The 17,730-nt window shown below is 32.3% G+C and overlaps 1 protein-coding gene across 1 annotated transcript in view; it reads right to left on the bottom strand.

Annotated features, from left to right (window-relative positions):
• LOC108910226 (putative leucine-rich repeat-containing protein DDB_G0290503) overlaps positions 1–17,730 on the bottom strand; it is a 96,954-nt gene that overhangs the window by 31,745 nt on the left and 47,479 nt on the right. Inside the window, exon 3 of the mRNA XM_018714779.1 lies at positions 4,769–5,965. Coding sequence (XP_018570295.1) covers positions 4,769–5,965 — 1,197 coding nt within the window. The remainder of the gene's footprint in view (positions 1–4,768; positions 5,966–17,730) is intronic.

The following is a 17,730-nucleotide window of genomic DNA, read 5'->3' as shown; positions in this document are numbered from 1 at the left end:
AGAAGAAGTAATTAATAATTTAAATTTTGATATATTATTTTTCAAAAGATATGTTGATGATTGCATTATCGCACTTCCCGAAAATAAAATTAATAATATTTTAAATGAGTTTAACAATTTTCATCCAAAATTACAATTTACTATCGAAACTGAAAATAAAAACAAAATTAATTTTCTCGATTTGACTTTAATCCGCAAAAATAATCAGATTTTAACTAAATGGTTTACAAAACCCACTTCTTCAGGTAGATATTTAAATTTCAATTCTCACCACCCGATAACATACAAAAAAAGTGTAGTTATTGGTTTAATCAATAGAGCATTACATTTAACTAGTCCTATTTATAGGCCTAAAATTATAAATAAAGTAAAAAACATATTACTAAATAATAATTATCCTCCCAAGTTTTATAACAGAATTATCAAACAAAGAATCTTCAATTTTTATAATACATCCAAAAACCAAAAACCAATAATTTCTAATCATAACTCTATCAATTTTCAATATATTGCATTACCATATGTACAATCTTTATCCGAAAAAAATAAATCTATTTTATCTAAATACAATATTTTAGTTGCTCATAAATCGTTCAATCAATCAAATAAATTTTTCACACCTTTAAAAAGTAAAACTCCTATACCAAAACAATCTCACGTAGTATATTCTATTCCATGCAATGATTGCACTGGTCATTATATAGGTATGACAGCACAAAATTTAGAGAATAGATTAAAGGGCCATAAATATACTAAAAATTGTGCAACAGCACTTAACAAGCATGTTAAAGAAAAAAACATAGTTTTAATTTTGATCAAACTAAAATTTTTGCCACAGAACTAAATGATAACAAAAGATTAATCCAAGAAATGATTTAAATACAAAAAAAATAAAAACAGTATTAACGACAAAACTGACATTAAAAACTTAAGTCAAATATATTATAATTTAATCAAATAATTATCATAGAAACAAATAACATTTAAAATAGTTTTCTACACATTTAAAATATAATTTCCAATAAAATTACTAGATGTCCTTTCTGTTTTTAATTTACAAAAATTCACCGCTAGACGTACTACCTGTTTCTATTTTATCATAATTATATCGTACGCGAAGCACAAAGGCTCCATCTATCGCGCTGATTTCCACTATGCCATTCAAATGGCTACTACGGTGGAAGCGACCTGCTAAAATTTGCCAGGTACTTTATTGCACGAATGTCNTATTCAATTTTGTATTGCGATGAAATTTGTTTGTACAATTGCGGTACAATAATTGTATTAATTCTAAATTGACACAATTATTGAAGTAAAAATTGTAACGTTAGTTTCACGTTTAAATCAACCTAAATACGTCCACTGTAAAATCATCGTAGTGGGAGAGCGATAGTCTCCGCCTCCAGCTGTAACGCCCGTGCACCCGACCCCGCAGCGATACCTTAGCAGTGTACAGAGAACAGACTCTTAACACACTATGCGGTTGCGTTGTTGCGTACAACTGCAACAATTACAGTTTCCAAAAATCGATTACTTAATGTAATATCTAAACAATTTTTCAAATGGTGCATATTTTATTGCTGACATTGTAAATAAAATCATATTGTTCCATCGATCTGGAATTAGGTTTAATTTGATAAAGTTAGCATTACTTGCTGCCAAATTAACTTTTTTATTGTGTATTTGTAAACGCCGGTGTAATGAAATTGATTAAAATGCCATTTTACCTAATATTACACTAATGTTAAGTAAACTTAAATTTTCTTGTTAATTTTTCAATATTTTGAATTCTTGAAATACTGATAAATTCAATTCGACATAGGTACAAAATTCACGTCTAAATTTTATAGAATTTAATATTTTTAAGCAAAAAGCTCCAGCAGAAGATACTTTGTACAAACTATAGATCTTACTTTCAAGCTAAAAATTAGCACCTAACGATACTCACGAGAATAACCACAACAAGGGATGACATAATAAATCAATAAATCAATCGGTGTAAGCCTCCAGCAGCACAACTTGCAGGATTTTTCTGGAACGAAACATAATGCCAACAGCCAGGTAATCTTTTACCTTGTATTTTATTCACTTGACTTACTGTAAAGGATTTCTACAGATAAGGGGATTTTTTTATTCAATGAAGCGTTTCTTTATAGGTTGCGAGTTGGAAAATCTAGATTGATCTTTATTATAAACTGCAACAATTTTAGTTTAGGGAGCATGGATAATAGGAGTAATTACTGGAGCTAATGGAATTTTAAACCGAGTAATTTTTATTTTTATCTCGCTAAATAGTAAGATTGTTCAAGAACTTGTGATAATTCCTCATATTTGTGGCACTTTTTACAACAAATTGGACAATTTATTTGTCAAATCTAATGCCATTATTTTTTAGAATAAAAATCTAACAAGATAACTAACGTAAGTTATTTCTTAAATATTTGAAATAAATAGACAAAAAATTGTAGAATATACTTAAAATTGATATTACTATCAAGTATATATATAGGGTGTATCTGAAATAAGTGCGTTCCTTGAAATGGGTGATAGAGGGCACGAAAATGAGCAACTTTTATTAAGCAACTGATGGTCTAAGAGCTTCTATTTTTTTTCGAGAAAATTAATTAAGAAAATTAACCATAAATGTAAGCCGATCCTGTGCATCTTTTTTTTCTGTGGGTCTGTGCACAGATTCAGAAAGAAAAAGTTGAAAATACCAGAGACTAGACCCACCTATCCTTATGTATTTTGACGCGCTGAAACCGAATCCGGAGTCAAAATTGCTCCATCACCCTCCAGTTTTTTTTAAATCGCGAAATTTGAAGATTTTCCGTGTTGTTTGGGTAGTTTTTCGCGATTTAAAAAAAGCTGGAGGGTGATGGAGCAATTTTGACTCCGGATTCGGTTTCAGCGCGTCAAAATACATAAGGATAGATGGGTCTAGTCTCTGGTATTTTCAACTTTTTTTTTTGTGGTTCTGTGTTATTACACCCCTTTTATGTACAAAGTGTTCAGGTATTAACTAATGATTTTCCGTCACCGTGAAACACCCTGTCCCAGAATAACGTGTACAACGGAAAACCACAGATTAGTGGACTCAAAATAGGCAGATGTAGGCTAATTCACCTATATCCAAAATCACTTCGTTTGGCCGCTGGATGACCTCAAATTTTTTGAATTTTGCAAATAACTCGAACACGTATTAATCTATTTTAATTATTTTTGCTTTCGATCTATACATTTTGGTGTTATACAGAGTGTTTTTTTAAACTTACAACTCCTACAAAATGGATGTGTGGTGATAATATCCGTTCATAACTTTTTCCTCTTTAGGGCAATAATGACAACTATTTTTTATTTGGTAGGTGATACCATTTGGAAGTTTTTGGAACTCTTGTAGAATTTTGATTAAATGAGCGGTTTGGGTACAAAAATAATATTTTTTAAATGTCTACATTATCTTGCTGACTGATTTTGTAGGTAATTTCAGTTTGATTTTTAAGACATTGTACTTACCAATACTTAATGAGTATTTTACTACGATAAGATATACCACATGTTACTTCATTTTTCGATATGGATACACACACATACGACGAATTAAAGTTATTTACAACATTTTATCGAGATAATTAGTAAAAACAATCAAATGCAAAAAAATGCTGGAGATAAAAGCAACAAAGTTGATGTTATTAAATTTAGTACAACTTGTTATAAAAACTGTTCAAAATCATGGCCATTGTTTCTACAACAAAGGTTAATTCAGCGAAGAAAGTTAAGTTAAAAACATTTATGGTAATTTCGATATGCCTCCAAAACTCTCCTTCAGTGTTAAATGTGGACTGCTGTTTTCAGAGTGCCCCAAAGATAATAGTCGCAAGGTGTTAAGTCTGATGAACGTACAGGCCAGTTAACAGTAGTATTCTCCCTACTACCGATCCATCGATACGAAAATCTTTGGTTCAGATACTGCCGGACATTTACAGTGAAATATGGTAGAGCTCCATCATGCATAAACCACTTGTTAGGTCTGAATAATAACGTGTCGTTATTCTTCTAATAACTCGGGTAGTGTTTTGCAAAAATTCTAAATAAAATTCCCCATTCACTCTATTTCGTAGAATAACAGGGTCAGTAATAATGCTATCAATGCGTTGTATTTGATTGTATTTTCTAATTATTTCAATAAAATTAGGCACATTGTGAATAACTCTAATTTGCCGTTTGAATGAATGTCGAAAAATGAAATAGCAGGTGGTATATCTTATCGTCGTAACCTAAACCGCTTATTTAATCAAAATTCTACAAGAGGCCCGAAAACTTCCAAATGGTATCACCTATTAGATAAAAAATAGTTGTCATTATTGCCCGAAAGAGGGAAAAGTTATGAACGGATATTATCACCATACATCAATTTTGTAGAAGTTGTAAATTTAAAAAAAGCACTTTGTATAATACTAAAATGTGTAGATTGAAAGCAAAAATCCACTCATCAAATATAAATCGAATAATACGTATTCGAGTCATTTACAAAATTCAAAAAATTTTCATGAACTTTGCGGTCATCTAACGGCCAAACGAAGCGATTTCGGATATAGATGAATTAGCCTAAATCTGCCTATTTTGAGTTCACGAATCTATAGTCTTTCGGTGTACACGTTATTCTGGGACATCCTATATATATATATATATATATANCACAAAAACTTTGTGCGTTTGTTTTTACACATTTAAACTTGTATTCAATATATAATACTACAATACTTACGAGTAACAGAGGCATTTTATTTTCTAATAGATTCTGAAGTTCTGATAACATTTGCACAGCAACATCATCTGTAAATCCAATTTTATCCGCAGGGGAATCTGGAATATTTTCATACAGTTCCTCAGTGTGTTTTTTTTTCTTTCTCCAAACTCTATTGATAAAACTAGAAGACTTTTTTAGTTTGAATTCCTTTTTATTCTCGCTTATAATGGTTTTGGATTGGTTTTTAGATTTGTGTTTTTTAAGCTTTGTATTTTTCTTAGATTGATATTTTGCTTCTAAATAATCTCCACATTTTTTTGTGTCTTCATATTGAGAATTAACAGTATTTTTTTCAGAATCGTATAGTTTAATAATCGAGTATGCATTTTCTTCTCCTTTTATTTTATTTAACGTCAAATTATTTTTATTGTGATCAGTGGCAGAACTACATTTTGGTTCTGCATATATTACTTCTGAATCTGGAAATTTTATTATTTTTTCTATATCGCAGTACTGATTATTTTCTAAAATAAAACTAGTTTGTCTAATTCTATTTTGTGAATCATTGTTTTCAGAATTTAACGGAATTCCTCCGTATGTTTCGTTTTCTAACAGAAAAGTAGTTGGCCTACTGTTATTTTCCGTATCACATGACATAATTTTAGTATTTATTGCCGAAGTTTCATTATAATTTATATTAGTTTGATCACGGATGCAATAATTAACTTCTTTACTATTTATTGATATCGAAGAATCACCCGATATTCTTTCATAAATATTTTCGTTAAGGCGTGGTCCTTTTCTGATTTCAGTGTTTTCAGAATTAGTATTTTTCTTTATCATACCATACTGATTGTTTTCTACTGACACACTACTTTTGAAGGAAGATAAATTTTCTGTTTCGGTAGAACTGCTTGCTTTTTGACTTTTACTTTCTATTTGATTAATTGCACCCATGCTTCCACCATAAGAATGGGCTCCGATTTTTTGCAACCTTCGTATAATTCCTTTATCATTATCGGATTCATTTTTTGATGAGTCTGACTGTGGCGGTATAGTATTTTTTCTTCTTAAGGCATTTTTATTTGGTGCTTGTTGGGACAATTCATCTAGAGAATAACGGAAGTGGCTTAGTTTCTTAGCATTTTTGTTTTGATTTAAAGCTGACATTATTCCTTGCATCCATCGGTTTTGGTCTTCTCTATTATCAGCTCTCTAAAAATAAATAGAAAGTTGATACTAATATGAATCAATGATATGAATCAACTATAAACGAATTTGTTAATTTATTGCGCGAAACAAAAATATGAAATTTATAGGGGTGTCCCAGAATATGTGGACAAGCTCTCGGATTTATACAGGAAACAACATGACAAGTTCCTATAAAAAATTTCCCTAGAGAGGTCCCCCTAGGGAGATACAGCCCCTAAAGGACGTCCCGAAAATCTACTCTGTGTAATTTAATTATTTTTTGGAAAAAAAACAAAAGTAAATGAAAGTGGCATTTTTTAGATAGGCTGAGAAAAAATGCAAATTTCATCGGTTTATTTCTCTTTACGGATATAATAAAAATAATATTAAATAATAGTTATTTATGGTACTAGTGTATTACGGTATATACAGGCTGTTACAAATTCGCTTCTCACTACAGGAATCTCGGAAACGGTAAGAGGTACGAAGTAGCTTAAATGGGGGCAAAGATGCGTTCAGGGGACCAACATTATTCCTCTAAGAAATCAAGGCTAACATGATTAGTTTTCGAAATATTTGAAAAAAAAACGAAATTTTGGAAATCCGTTTTTGTTTAATGTGAGCCTTATTTGAGGTGATATTGAAAAAAGAAGAACACTTTCTCATGACTCATGACTTTTTGCCTTCTATCGAATATCAATTTTTATATGTAACGTTTCGTCTCTCCAGGACCATCATCAACTTCATTTTTTTAAATACGACCCTGGAAATTTTATTACATTTTTTGCAAGCCTGTCCCTATTTAACTTTTGTGTGTTTTATTATCAATTTGCGTGTGACGAGTATAATTACCGCACGCAAATAAATGTAAATAAAGAGTAGGCAAACAGCTATTTACCGACCTAAAAACAAGCGGAAATATAGAACTTATCCTGCATGGGTAATAAATTATTATTTCTCCCAATCTTCCCCTACTATTCGACCGCGTACGCACGCTCGGCCGTTTTTTAGCATGTTTGGAGGAATTTTTCACCTATTTTGCATCATTTTATCGGGAAATTAGAATATACGTTTTGTAATAGGTATATATATTTCTACTTTTAAAATCCAGTTGAAAAATTAAAATCGGACCACCTCCAACGCATCCAGAAGTTTTGCAAAGTAGTGCACCAAAAAGTTCAAATTTCAATTGTGCCAGAGCCAATGGTCCGATAGCGCCTGCTTTGTGCACATTTAAAGTGCAAATAATTCACTACTTTTGCGCACAGGGTCAGCTGTACAACTTAAAAAATGGCAGAGTAATGAATATTTAAAAAAACGCTAAATATCCCGATTTTTCGGGATTTTCTTCGTTTCTAATTATCCGACCGGATCGATCGACCTCTCGTTTTATTCGTATTTCGATTCTTACAAATTGTCTTTTTATGGCATTCAGACTGATTCGTTAGTTTAGGTTTTATAAGCAAAAACTAAAAAAAATGAGTTTTTTGCATAAAAATGTTTATAAAGAATTAATTAATGGTAATTAATGGTTCAATTAAATTGGATTAGGAAACATATAAACATATATTTACACAGTGTTTTATATGATGACACAATCCGTTTGCTACTAGTATTTTTGTCACGGAATCACTCATTTAATGCTCTATTGATTGGCCTAAATTATAACATTCAAAACGTTCCCGTTCCCAGTTCACATACAGGCAGTTGAACAATGTGTCAAACTCGTGACGGAAGCCTCAGAAAAAGTTTGCGGAGCTGAGTCTATAGATGGTTTTATCAGAACGACTCTGCTGTCCAGGTTAACAATGCCTAATTTCGCCCGTACATCAGATTTCAACTAAGATTGAGTGAAAACGGAGAGGTTTAATGTTTCAAAATGAGTTTCTCGGACGACTCTTCACACAAAAACTTTGTGCGTTTGTTTTTACACATTTAAACTTGTATTCAATAAAGACAACAAAACAAACAAAAATGTAAGTTGTTAGTATTTTTTTTAACTATGTAACTGTGATTTGTAACTTTCTTAAAAACTTCATTAACTTTGAACGCAATATGCGCCTGGAAGTTGATAATGGATTTAAATAATATTTAAACATTAATTTTTGTAGTTCGAATACATAAAAGTTTGAGCTATTACATTCAGGAAGATGCTAATTTAAAAGTGTTAAAATTATCGTAGAGATGTGTCTTTTTCCAAATTTTAGTTTTTCAAGTGTCAAAAATTGATGGTGAAGTTAGACAACATTTGTGTCATGGTGGGTGAAGCATTTGTGTTATGGTGAAGCAAGACAACATTTGTATTAGTTCGTAGAAACTGGGTAAGATGGTCCCAAATGTGTTTACACGTCAGTCGACCAAATTTGGAATAGTTGTTGTAACATCAGATATGTCAAATTATTTTATTAATTAAAATCACAAATAAATCTTAATAATTAATAATAACAAGAGCGACAAAAGCAGTTGAATTTGCTGATATAAAATAGATATTATAACATTTTATTAATTTCTTTCAATTCAATTCAATTTCTTTTTGTACATACATGCGGCGAAGTTCCATAATCAGGGGACCAACATTATGCCTCTAAAAAATCAAGGCTAACATGATTAGTTTTCGAAATATTTGAAAAAAAAACCGACATTTTGGAAATCCCTTTTTGTTTCATTCCAACCTTATTCGAGGTGATATTGAAAAAGATGGATTTTACAGGGTCTAACAAAACTTACAGTGTACGATACATAATTCAATAAACAAAGAAATCTAAATAAAAAAATTAAATAAATTTGGAACGAAAACACTGAAAATGAATTTTTCGAGACAAAACGTCTGAATCTTATTCGGGCTGAGGCAGTACAGCAATGTAATAAAATTTCCAGGGTCGTTTTTAAAAAAATTAAGTTGATAATGGACCTGAAGAGACGAAACGTTACATTAAAGCTATTCTTCTTTTTTCAATATCACCTCAAACAAGGCTGAAATGAAACAAAAACGGATTTCCAAAATTTTTTTTTTCAAATATTTCGAAAACTAATCATGTTAGTCTTGATTTTTTAGAAGCATAATGTTGGCCTCCTGATTACGCAACTTTGCCTCCATTTAAGCTACTTCGTACCTCTTACCGTTTCCGAGACCCCTATAGTGAGAAGCAAATTTGTAACAGCCTGTATATTGTTATGATTTGTTCATATAGTAAAATAAACCATATAAAAAAAGACCAAAATTTATCTTGAGACAAAATAATATCTCGGTTGGACTCGATTATTTCGAAAAAAGTTTCAGACAAAAATTGTAGGGCACCGAGGGGGCCATTGAAAGGCCCATATTACGACTTCCGGTCTAGACCGGAAGTGTTGTTTTTACATTTTTTTTAATGGACGCACCCATTTTTTACCACGGATTTCGATTGAAAAACGAAAAAAAAATACCTTCTATACTTAAAAAAACAAAAAAACAAGAATCTTGAGAAAACGGAGTACCTTGTTGGGATCATTTTAAAAAAGTGTATCATACAAAAGGGTGAAAAGGGAGTTATCTTGACATGACGTGGACGTAGTAGTTTTTTATTCCCTTTGGGGTGCTTGTTTTCGATGAAATGAAGAATTTCTTCAGATTTTTTGAGGATTTTTATGATTTGCCGAAAAAAATTTTGAATTTGATCTTCAAACGACCTTGAAGTCAAGGTCAAGGTCATGTCAAGACAGCTCTCTTTTCACCCTACAATTTTTATATGTCTTAAGATTCTTGTTTTTTTTTTGTTTTTTAGGGCCAAAATATGTGGGTTAAATCGAAAAAATAATAAGAACAAAAAGTTTTTCCTCTTCGTTTTTCAATCGAAATCCGTGGTAAAAAATGGGTGTTTCCATCTTAGAAAATCTACTTCCGGTTTAAAAACACAACTTCTGGTCTAGACCGGAAGTCGTAAGCTTTTCAATGGCCCACTTGGTGCCCTACAATTTTTGTCTGAAACTTTTTTCGAAATAATCGAGTCCAACCGAGATATTATTTTATCTCTCTAAAGGCGAGAACGCACTAGGCGGTCGCGGTCCCGTCGCATCGCGGACCGTGCTAGTCGCGATCGCGAGCGGTAGAGTTCCTTCAAATGTTTTCTAATGTATCTCGGGAGCAAGGGCGTCGCCAGCAAATGGGCTAGGGGGCAAGATAAGAGAGAGCATGGGAGAAATATAAATTATAGGTAGAAATAGGTACAGTGAATTTTTTTGTAGAAATATTTTTAATAATCCTTTTTAATACAAGAAAAACATAAAAAATATATAAATAACTAAAAAAATAAAGAAATTCAACGAAAATTAGGTAAAACATAATCTTTCCGGATTTTTTGAAAATTTGTCGACCACTTTATTAATAAAATCTTCATGGTCGTCAAAAATAAGCTTTCTGTGTTTACACAACATTGCTAGGCCATTGAGACGATTTTGTACCATAGTATATTTCTCAGCCAGTTTTTTATTCTTCTGTTCTTCTATTTTTCATTCCCCCTATACAGGGTGTCCCATAAGCACATGATCAAAAAGGTACTGCGATATTATTTGGCTCAAACGAAGAGGATTTGACCTAACTTCAAGTAAGAAAAAATGTCTGGTTCCTCTGCTATTGACTGTCAAAGTTCTTGAAAACAAAATATGTTTTTTGTAATATCTGGAGAATGTTACGATGGATTTTAATGAAACTTGCTGTGGATTTGTTCCTAAGTAAAACTCATGTTTTGATGAAGCAACCGCTTCCATCTGCCTCGAGCTAGTGGTACATTCTTGAGTGTCTTGCTACAAGAGTTACCAGAACTTTTTAGTTGGTCGCTGGAATTAATTCATTTTCTTTTTATTGATGTATCAATCCTTTTTCGAGATTTTCGTGCCCTTGGTAAAATCTTGTAACATTCATAGTTTTTACGCATTTTTTTTTTTCAATTTTAGACAATCATTATAACTACTACTCAAGTACAACAAATAATCACTACAATCACTACTATCGTAGTAAGTATCTTGGTAAAATCTTGTAGCATTCATAGTTTTTACGCAAAAAATTGTTTTCTGTTTCGTTGCGATTTAACAGTTTTAAATGTATCGCAGTAAATCTGCTCTTTTACAAGAAGTAGCTTTCTCTAATAATAATTGCCAATTCTTTTACCTAGGATATCAATATTGAAAGTAAAATGGTCGCAACTTTAAAGTCTGTCGCAATGCGGATTGAATATCATTTTACTTCATTAGATTTATTTTTTGTTAACACTCAAAAAATGTAAAGACGTACTTAGGAAAGACATAATTTTATTGAAACTGGATGATAGTTACATAGATACGATATATGATGGTGGAATTACAAGACATGTTCGATATGCCCCCCATTTTCCCGGAAGCATAGCTGAATCCTTCGATTGAAATTGAATTGAGCCATCCTCAACATTTTTTTATCTTTCCGTATTACGTCCGCCTCTAAAAAATCTAACAACGTTAAGTTGGAGGACCTGGGGGGCCTTCGACAGGAACATCTTCTTCCGATCCACTTGTGTGGAAAAGTATTATTTAAATGTGCAGTTACATTTGCACTAAACTGCGGAGGAGCATCATCGTGCATGAACCACATCTGACCACGAAGATCGAGAGGGACATCTTCCATTAGAACCGGAAAAGTATTCGTCAGAAAATTGAAATAATTTTCGCTATTCAAGCGGCGCGGCATGACATACGGACCCAGAAGGATGTCACTGATGATCCCGGCCCAAACATTTATTGGAAATTCCACCTGAAAGTGGTTAATACGCCTCGCTTGAGGTATTTCTTCTGCGTAATGGTGAATAAAATTCGGCTGGTGAAATTTGGATCGCGTGCCGATGCTCCTTAAATAAAGGGGCGAAATTGAAGTCTTCTCTCAAAATGGTATAGTAAAAGCTGCTGATGCCATTAATTGTACTTGGTACCCCAAATTCCACTGTCAAACGGCGAGTACTGATAATTGGATCTTCAGCGACCCTATTTAAAACCTGTCCCTCAACTGCTGCATTTCGTACTTGAGGACAACCCACACAGTCAACGGCTCAAACACCAAATTGCCCAGTCTCCCGCAAACTCTTTTCAATCCATGTAAATCGGTAATCTGGAACCCGTCGATTTGGGTATCGCGCCGCGTAGACGCGTACGCTCCCACCCAAATTGGCTTCACAAAACCCTAAGACTTTGATCAGTCGGTCATCTCTTCATTAGAAAACGCCATTCGAAACGAATTGATTGACAATTCATTTATTATAAAATGACATTATCGCTTACTACGATAGTAGTAATTGTAGTGAGTATTTATTGTACTTGAGTAGTAGTTATAATGATTGTCTAAAATTGAAAAAAAATTGCGTAAAAACTATGAATGTTACAAGATTTTACCAAGGGCACGAAAATCTCGAAAAAGGATTGATGCATCAATAAAAAGAAAATGAATTAATTCCAGCGACCAACTAAAAAGTTCTGATAATTCTTGTAGCAAGACACTCAAGAATGTACCACTAGCTCGAGGCAGATGGAAGCGGTTGCTTCATCAAAACATGAGTTTTAGTTAGTAACAAATCCACAGCAAGTTTCATTAAAATCCATATTAACATTCTCCAGATATTGCAAAAAATATATTTTTTTTTTTCAAAAACTTTGATAGTCAATAGCAGAAGAACCAGACATTTTTTCTTAATGAAAGTTAGGTAAAATTCCAGAGCTAAATTTTTAAAATATGAAAATGTGCTACTTTTTAACATAAAATTTTATATTTTTAAATTCTTTTGTAAACAAATATTTATACTAATTTATTACAATTGTTTTTTTTTAATAAAGTAGTGTATTGATTTTCAAAATTAAAGTTTAAGAAAATAAAATATTTTATTAAAAATTTCAAATCTAAAGATTGTCTTAGCTTAAGAAAATTTTTGTACTCTTTTCGAATTTCTATGGGGGAGGCAGCTCACCCTACTCGGGAGACCGCGATGCGATCGAGACGAGTTAGAGAGGGTAGTGCGAATGTTTTTGATGATCGCGCACCATGCCAATTCTATGAATCGTTTAAAATCGAAGTAAATCGGCAACGAAACGAAATGAAATTTAAAAGAAATTATCTTAGACAGACGGCCAACCTTTCTACAGGTAGTATGCAGCGTCTAAATCTTGTGTTTTGCAACTAAATGTCTTCGTGAATAATCTCTAGTAGCTCATTGTATTTTCTAGATGACATACGGAAGTACTGAAAAACTCGCTGTTCATCCAATAACAATTTTTTTTTTAATAAAGTTTCAAATTCAACCTCTACTTTCTGCTTCTGTTAATTGGATGAATCCAAAATCTTGCGTGCTTTTTTCTTTGGCGCTTTTCTTCCATTTTAAATAGAAGAACCAATAAAAATACCTCTTCCATAGAACTCATTTTCATAAGTATTGGAACAATATTTTCAAATATTCAATTTTCAAAAACAGTAAAATTTTGATTCAAACAAATAGGTATTACTATATGTACACACAGTTCCGGTTATCGATATGAAAATGAAAATCCACATATTTCAGTTACTGTTATAAAAACTATTTAAAAAAAAACGGATAATACCCAAAGATTTCCTAATAATATTTAAATATTATCTTTAAAGATTAAAATAACGAGCATTCAAATAAAAATGTCAAAAGTCAAGTTGGCACTATCCTCTATTGGCCCTATCAATTTCTTTTAATAAACAAAATGAAAAACGGCCTCTACTAAATAGGACGATTCACAGGCAATTGAACATTAGGGATTGCATCCTCCGGTTTGTAGATGGTAAAAATAATTTTACCATCATAAGTATAACTTATTTCTTATTTTCATAAATTTTCACTAAAAAAAAAACAAATTACAGGCAAGATTGATTGTGAATCATTCGTTCTGTTCAATAGAAATAATTTCCATTTTGTTTGAAAAATACATTTTTTCCGAAATAAAAAATAAGGGTTACAACCTCCAAACACGGAATCGCTTGTGAAACATCTGCTTTTTTATAAGAAGTAGTTTCCACTTTGTTTCATTCCAAAATAATCATTAGAACCCGAGATATCACGGAAATGCATCATGAATTGCATCCGTTTAAATCCGTTTTAGGGTAATAGAAAAAATTATTCGTATGATTAAAGAAAAAGTAAAAACTTTTTATTTTATAATGTTAATTCTAATCGTACAGACATTTCTCGCACTAGGGGGTTGTTCACCCCCTAAAAAGAGATTTTAATGAAAACCCTAAAACAGGTCAATTTAATTTTGTCAATTTGTTTACATAAATCATATTTTTAATTCTTTTTGAGCATATATAAATTTTGTACCTATATATAAAAAATGTTTGAAAATTATAGTTTTTCTGAAATAAAAAATAAGGGTAGCAATCCCCAAAGAGGGAATCACTTGTGAAACATTTGTTTTTTATAAGAAGTAATTTCCACTTTGCTTCTTTCCAAAATATTGCTTAGAACCCCAGATATTTAGAAAAAACTGTTTTTGGGGGCGAATTTTGAGAGTGCATTTCACCCCCTAAATATGTTTTTCCGCTGATAAATACACCTCTTCCATAGAACTCATTTTCACTACTAAAACAATACTGCAACTATTTAAAGGAGAGCGCGATTGTATGCAATTGTCAAATGTGACGGATTTTGTAATATAAAGACCGCGATCAGCTCAGAGAGATATGCTCGAAGGCTCAGGCCAGAACGGACTGCGATGTGACAGGACGGGACGGGACCGTGACTGCCTAAAGGTCGGGACACACATTTCCGCACTGAGTCCGCACCGTATCCGCACCGAGCCCGCTCCTTAGTACGTCCGTGTAACGGCGGTGAATTGTACCGTGGAATCATATAGCGTAGTCTTAACATTCCCGCACCGCGCCCGGGCGCCGATACCGATCCGCGTTTGCACCGTGCGGGAGTAGTTTTGTTTTAATTTTTTACGGAGACGGTGCGGTCCCGGGCTGATCGAGGTGATAATCTTTTTGTGTAATCTAATATTGTCTGAATATTTTTATTCGTTTTATCAAAATCGAAAATAAAAATATTTTAGTTTCCTATTATATGTATATAAGAGTTTCAGTTTACTACTAACCTAATAATCTACTTTATGAAATTAAAAAATGATAAATAACTTCCCTTAAACATACCGCCAACCTTTCTTCTGGTGTAATTGACAGCCTCCAAAAGGCATCTTGCCTCTTCAGTCTTTTCTGCAGCTTCGTCAGTAGCTTATGAAATGTAGATTGTCATTCTAAAATATTGATAAAATTTTGATTCATCATCTATCAAATGGGGAAATAACGTGCGGAACTCCCCTTCAATTTGCCTTATTTTCCAAGGACTGTGTACCCAGTTATTTCTTTTCCGTTTTATACCATTTTTTTCTTCTTCCTTTTCCTCTTCGTCTAGTACAATAGCGACTATTACCAATTCCCTATTAGAAAAGGTGGAGAACATTTTTGTTCTTTCGAACCAGTCGCCTTACGATTCTAAGCAAACTGAGGTTTGAACGAGATCGCGACACGGCCAACATACGACCGTGTATTGGAGATGTGTGGCTTGTAGACAACGGACCGAGACTCGGCCGTGCTACGGAACGGGCTCGGTACGGACACGGTGTGGATTCGGTGCGGAAATGTGTGTATCGACCTTAATGCATTCGTTCCTAAAAAAGATTGCAATTAACTCAGCCCAGAATAGACCGCGACCGCCTAATGTGTTCTCTCCTTTAATGTAATGTAATTTTCTCTTGGCACAATTTGATACATTTATTTTGTAGTTGGAATTTTTGAGCAAGCAATGAATTATTGAAATGGATTTTACTAGAAAACGGCTCAGTTAAAATCTAACAAGAGTACCTTTTTTATGCAAAATATGATAAATTTTCATAATTTCGATTCGGGAAATAGAAAAAATTGCGTACAAAACAAATTGTAAAATTTGCCCCATGGCCCCGCATTTTCTTACGCCCCTGTAGCAAATTTTGATTTTTATATATTATGCCAATTATTAAGCATACAAATAGTAATACAACCCCAAAATTTCGCGATTTAATATTAAACCGTTTTGAAGTTATGCAATAAAAACTGTTTCCTGAGTTACCCCTTCAAGAGGCTGTATCTCCCTTAGGAGCCACCCCTGACAAAAATTCTACTAAGGTTTTCATCATATTTCGACATGTTTTACATACTCTCCAATTTTGAGTACTTATTTCGTTAACATCCCGTATATAAAAAGGGCAATAAATTAGAGGCAACTAATATAGGCCGATATCGCTGATAACCAATTTCACAAAAATATTTGGAAAGGTCATAAAATACAGATTAAGATTTTTAAAAATCGCTACGGTTTTCAAGAAAGCATGTCCACCCAGGATGAAATTATTCGTTTAACAAGAAGCTTTATATAATTCATTAGATAAACAATACTTCGCTGGTTATTTTCTAGCTAAGGCATTCAATACAATCAACTTTTCAAAACTTTTTACCTCTTTAGAAGATCTAGGCTAACATGGAGTTAATTTGAAATTATTTCGTACCTATTTACAGAAAAGAATTGAATATGTATGTTTAAATATGTAATCCAAGTACAATTAAATATGGTGTTCCCCAAGGACCTGGTACTTTTGCTATTTATAATATATGTGAATAACCTATTTTACTTAGAAAACCCAAGTCAAATAATTGTATTTGCTGATGATACGATTATATGTTATACAATTTCTAACTGGTCTATGCTGAAAAATAAGGTAGAAAAAGATTTCTCAAACATTTTTTTAACAATATGACTACTATAAATTTTGATAAACATTCTTTATTACATTTTCATCATAAAAATAAATTACCAACATATAGTGTTCTGGATATAAGGGATGGTAAACAGACCATACATATACATTCAACTTGAAATATTTAGAAATTTACATTGATTCACATCTAAAATGGGACATAAATGCCTATTATGTAGCTAAAAAACACAGGTCTATTATTGGGATTTCACGTAAAAATATTGACATACTTCAAAAAGGACTTTTTATTAGTATATTAAACAAGTTAGAAAAGCAAAGTTTTGCGAGCGAACTTTAATATAGCTTTTAAGCTATAAGAGTTTAGTAAAACTGCTTTTCTTACGAGATCTGTTGGGTGTCCCGTTAATATAGAGATATGAAACATATGAGACGTCACTGCTTTTTCTTAAGTGTCATATTTTTACTTATTAATATCAACAGGAGTGAGTCCCCGGACGCCGCTAGAATAGATAAAATAAATCAAATTACGTCAGAAGACATCTACCATTTTTATAAACAAACATACCAAATTTAAAAAAAATCGGAATTAGGGTTCTCCAGATTATTAGTAAAAACCTTGTATTTTCTCTAAATTTCAATTCCCTGTATCTCCAAAACGAAGCATTTTCGGACATATGTTTATAGGAACTTTCTCTCTTATTTTTGGTTAAGGAAACTCCCCCTATTTATTCGCAATATTAAGGGGACACCCTGTGTATTATTTTGTATCATTTTGTGTTAGTAGGCAGGCATTACAAAGTTGGAAATTATTAAAAAATTATTTATTTATACAATGTTTTTTTTAATGTACAAGGCATAATTTTTTTAATTCAACTTTTATAAAAAAAAATATTTCGTAAAGTTATCAGGTTTCGAGGGATCAAACTATGGTGACCTTGAATTTGGCATGAAGTCAATTATCAAGGTCACTCTTGATTTTTTAAATGGAAACCGATATTTTTTATTGCAGATTTGCAATATAAAAC

The sequence above is a fragment of the Anoplophora glabripennis genome, unplaced genomic scaffold (genome assembly GCF_000390285.2).
Source record: "Anoplophora glabripennis isolate ALB-LARVAE unplaced genomic scaffold, Agla_2.0 scaffold734, whole genome shotgun sequence".
NCBI lineage: Eukaryota > Metazoa > Arthropoda > Insecta > Coleoptera > Cerambycidae > Anoplophora > Anoplophora glabripennis.
The sequence above is the reverse complement of the archived record's forward strand: the minus strand, read 5'-3'. Positions and strand labels throughout refer to the sequence as shown.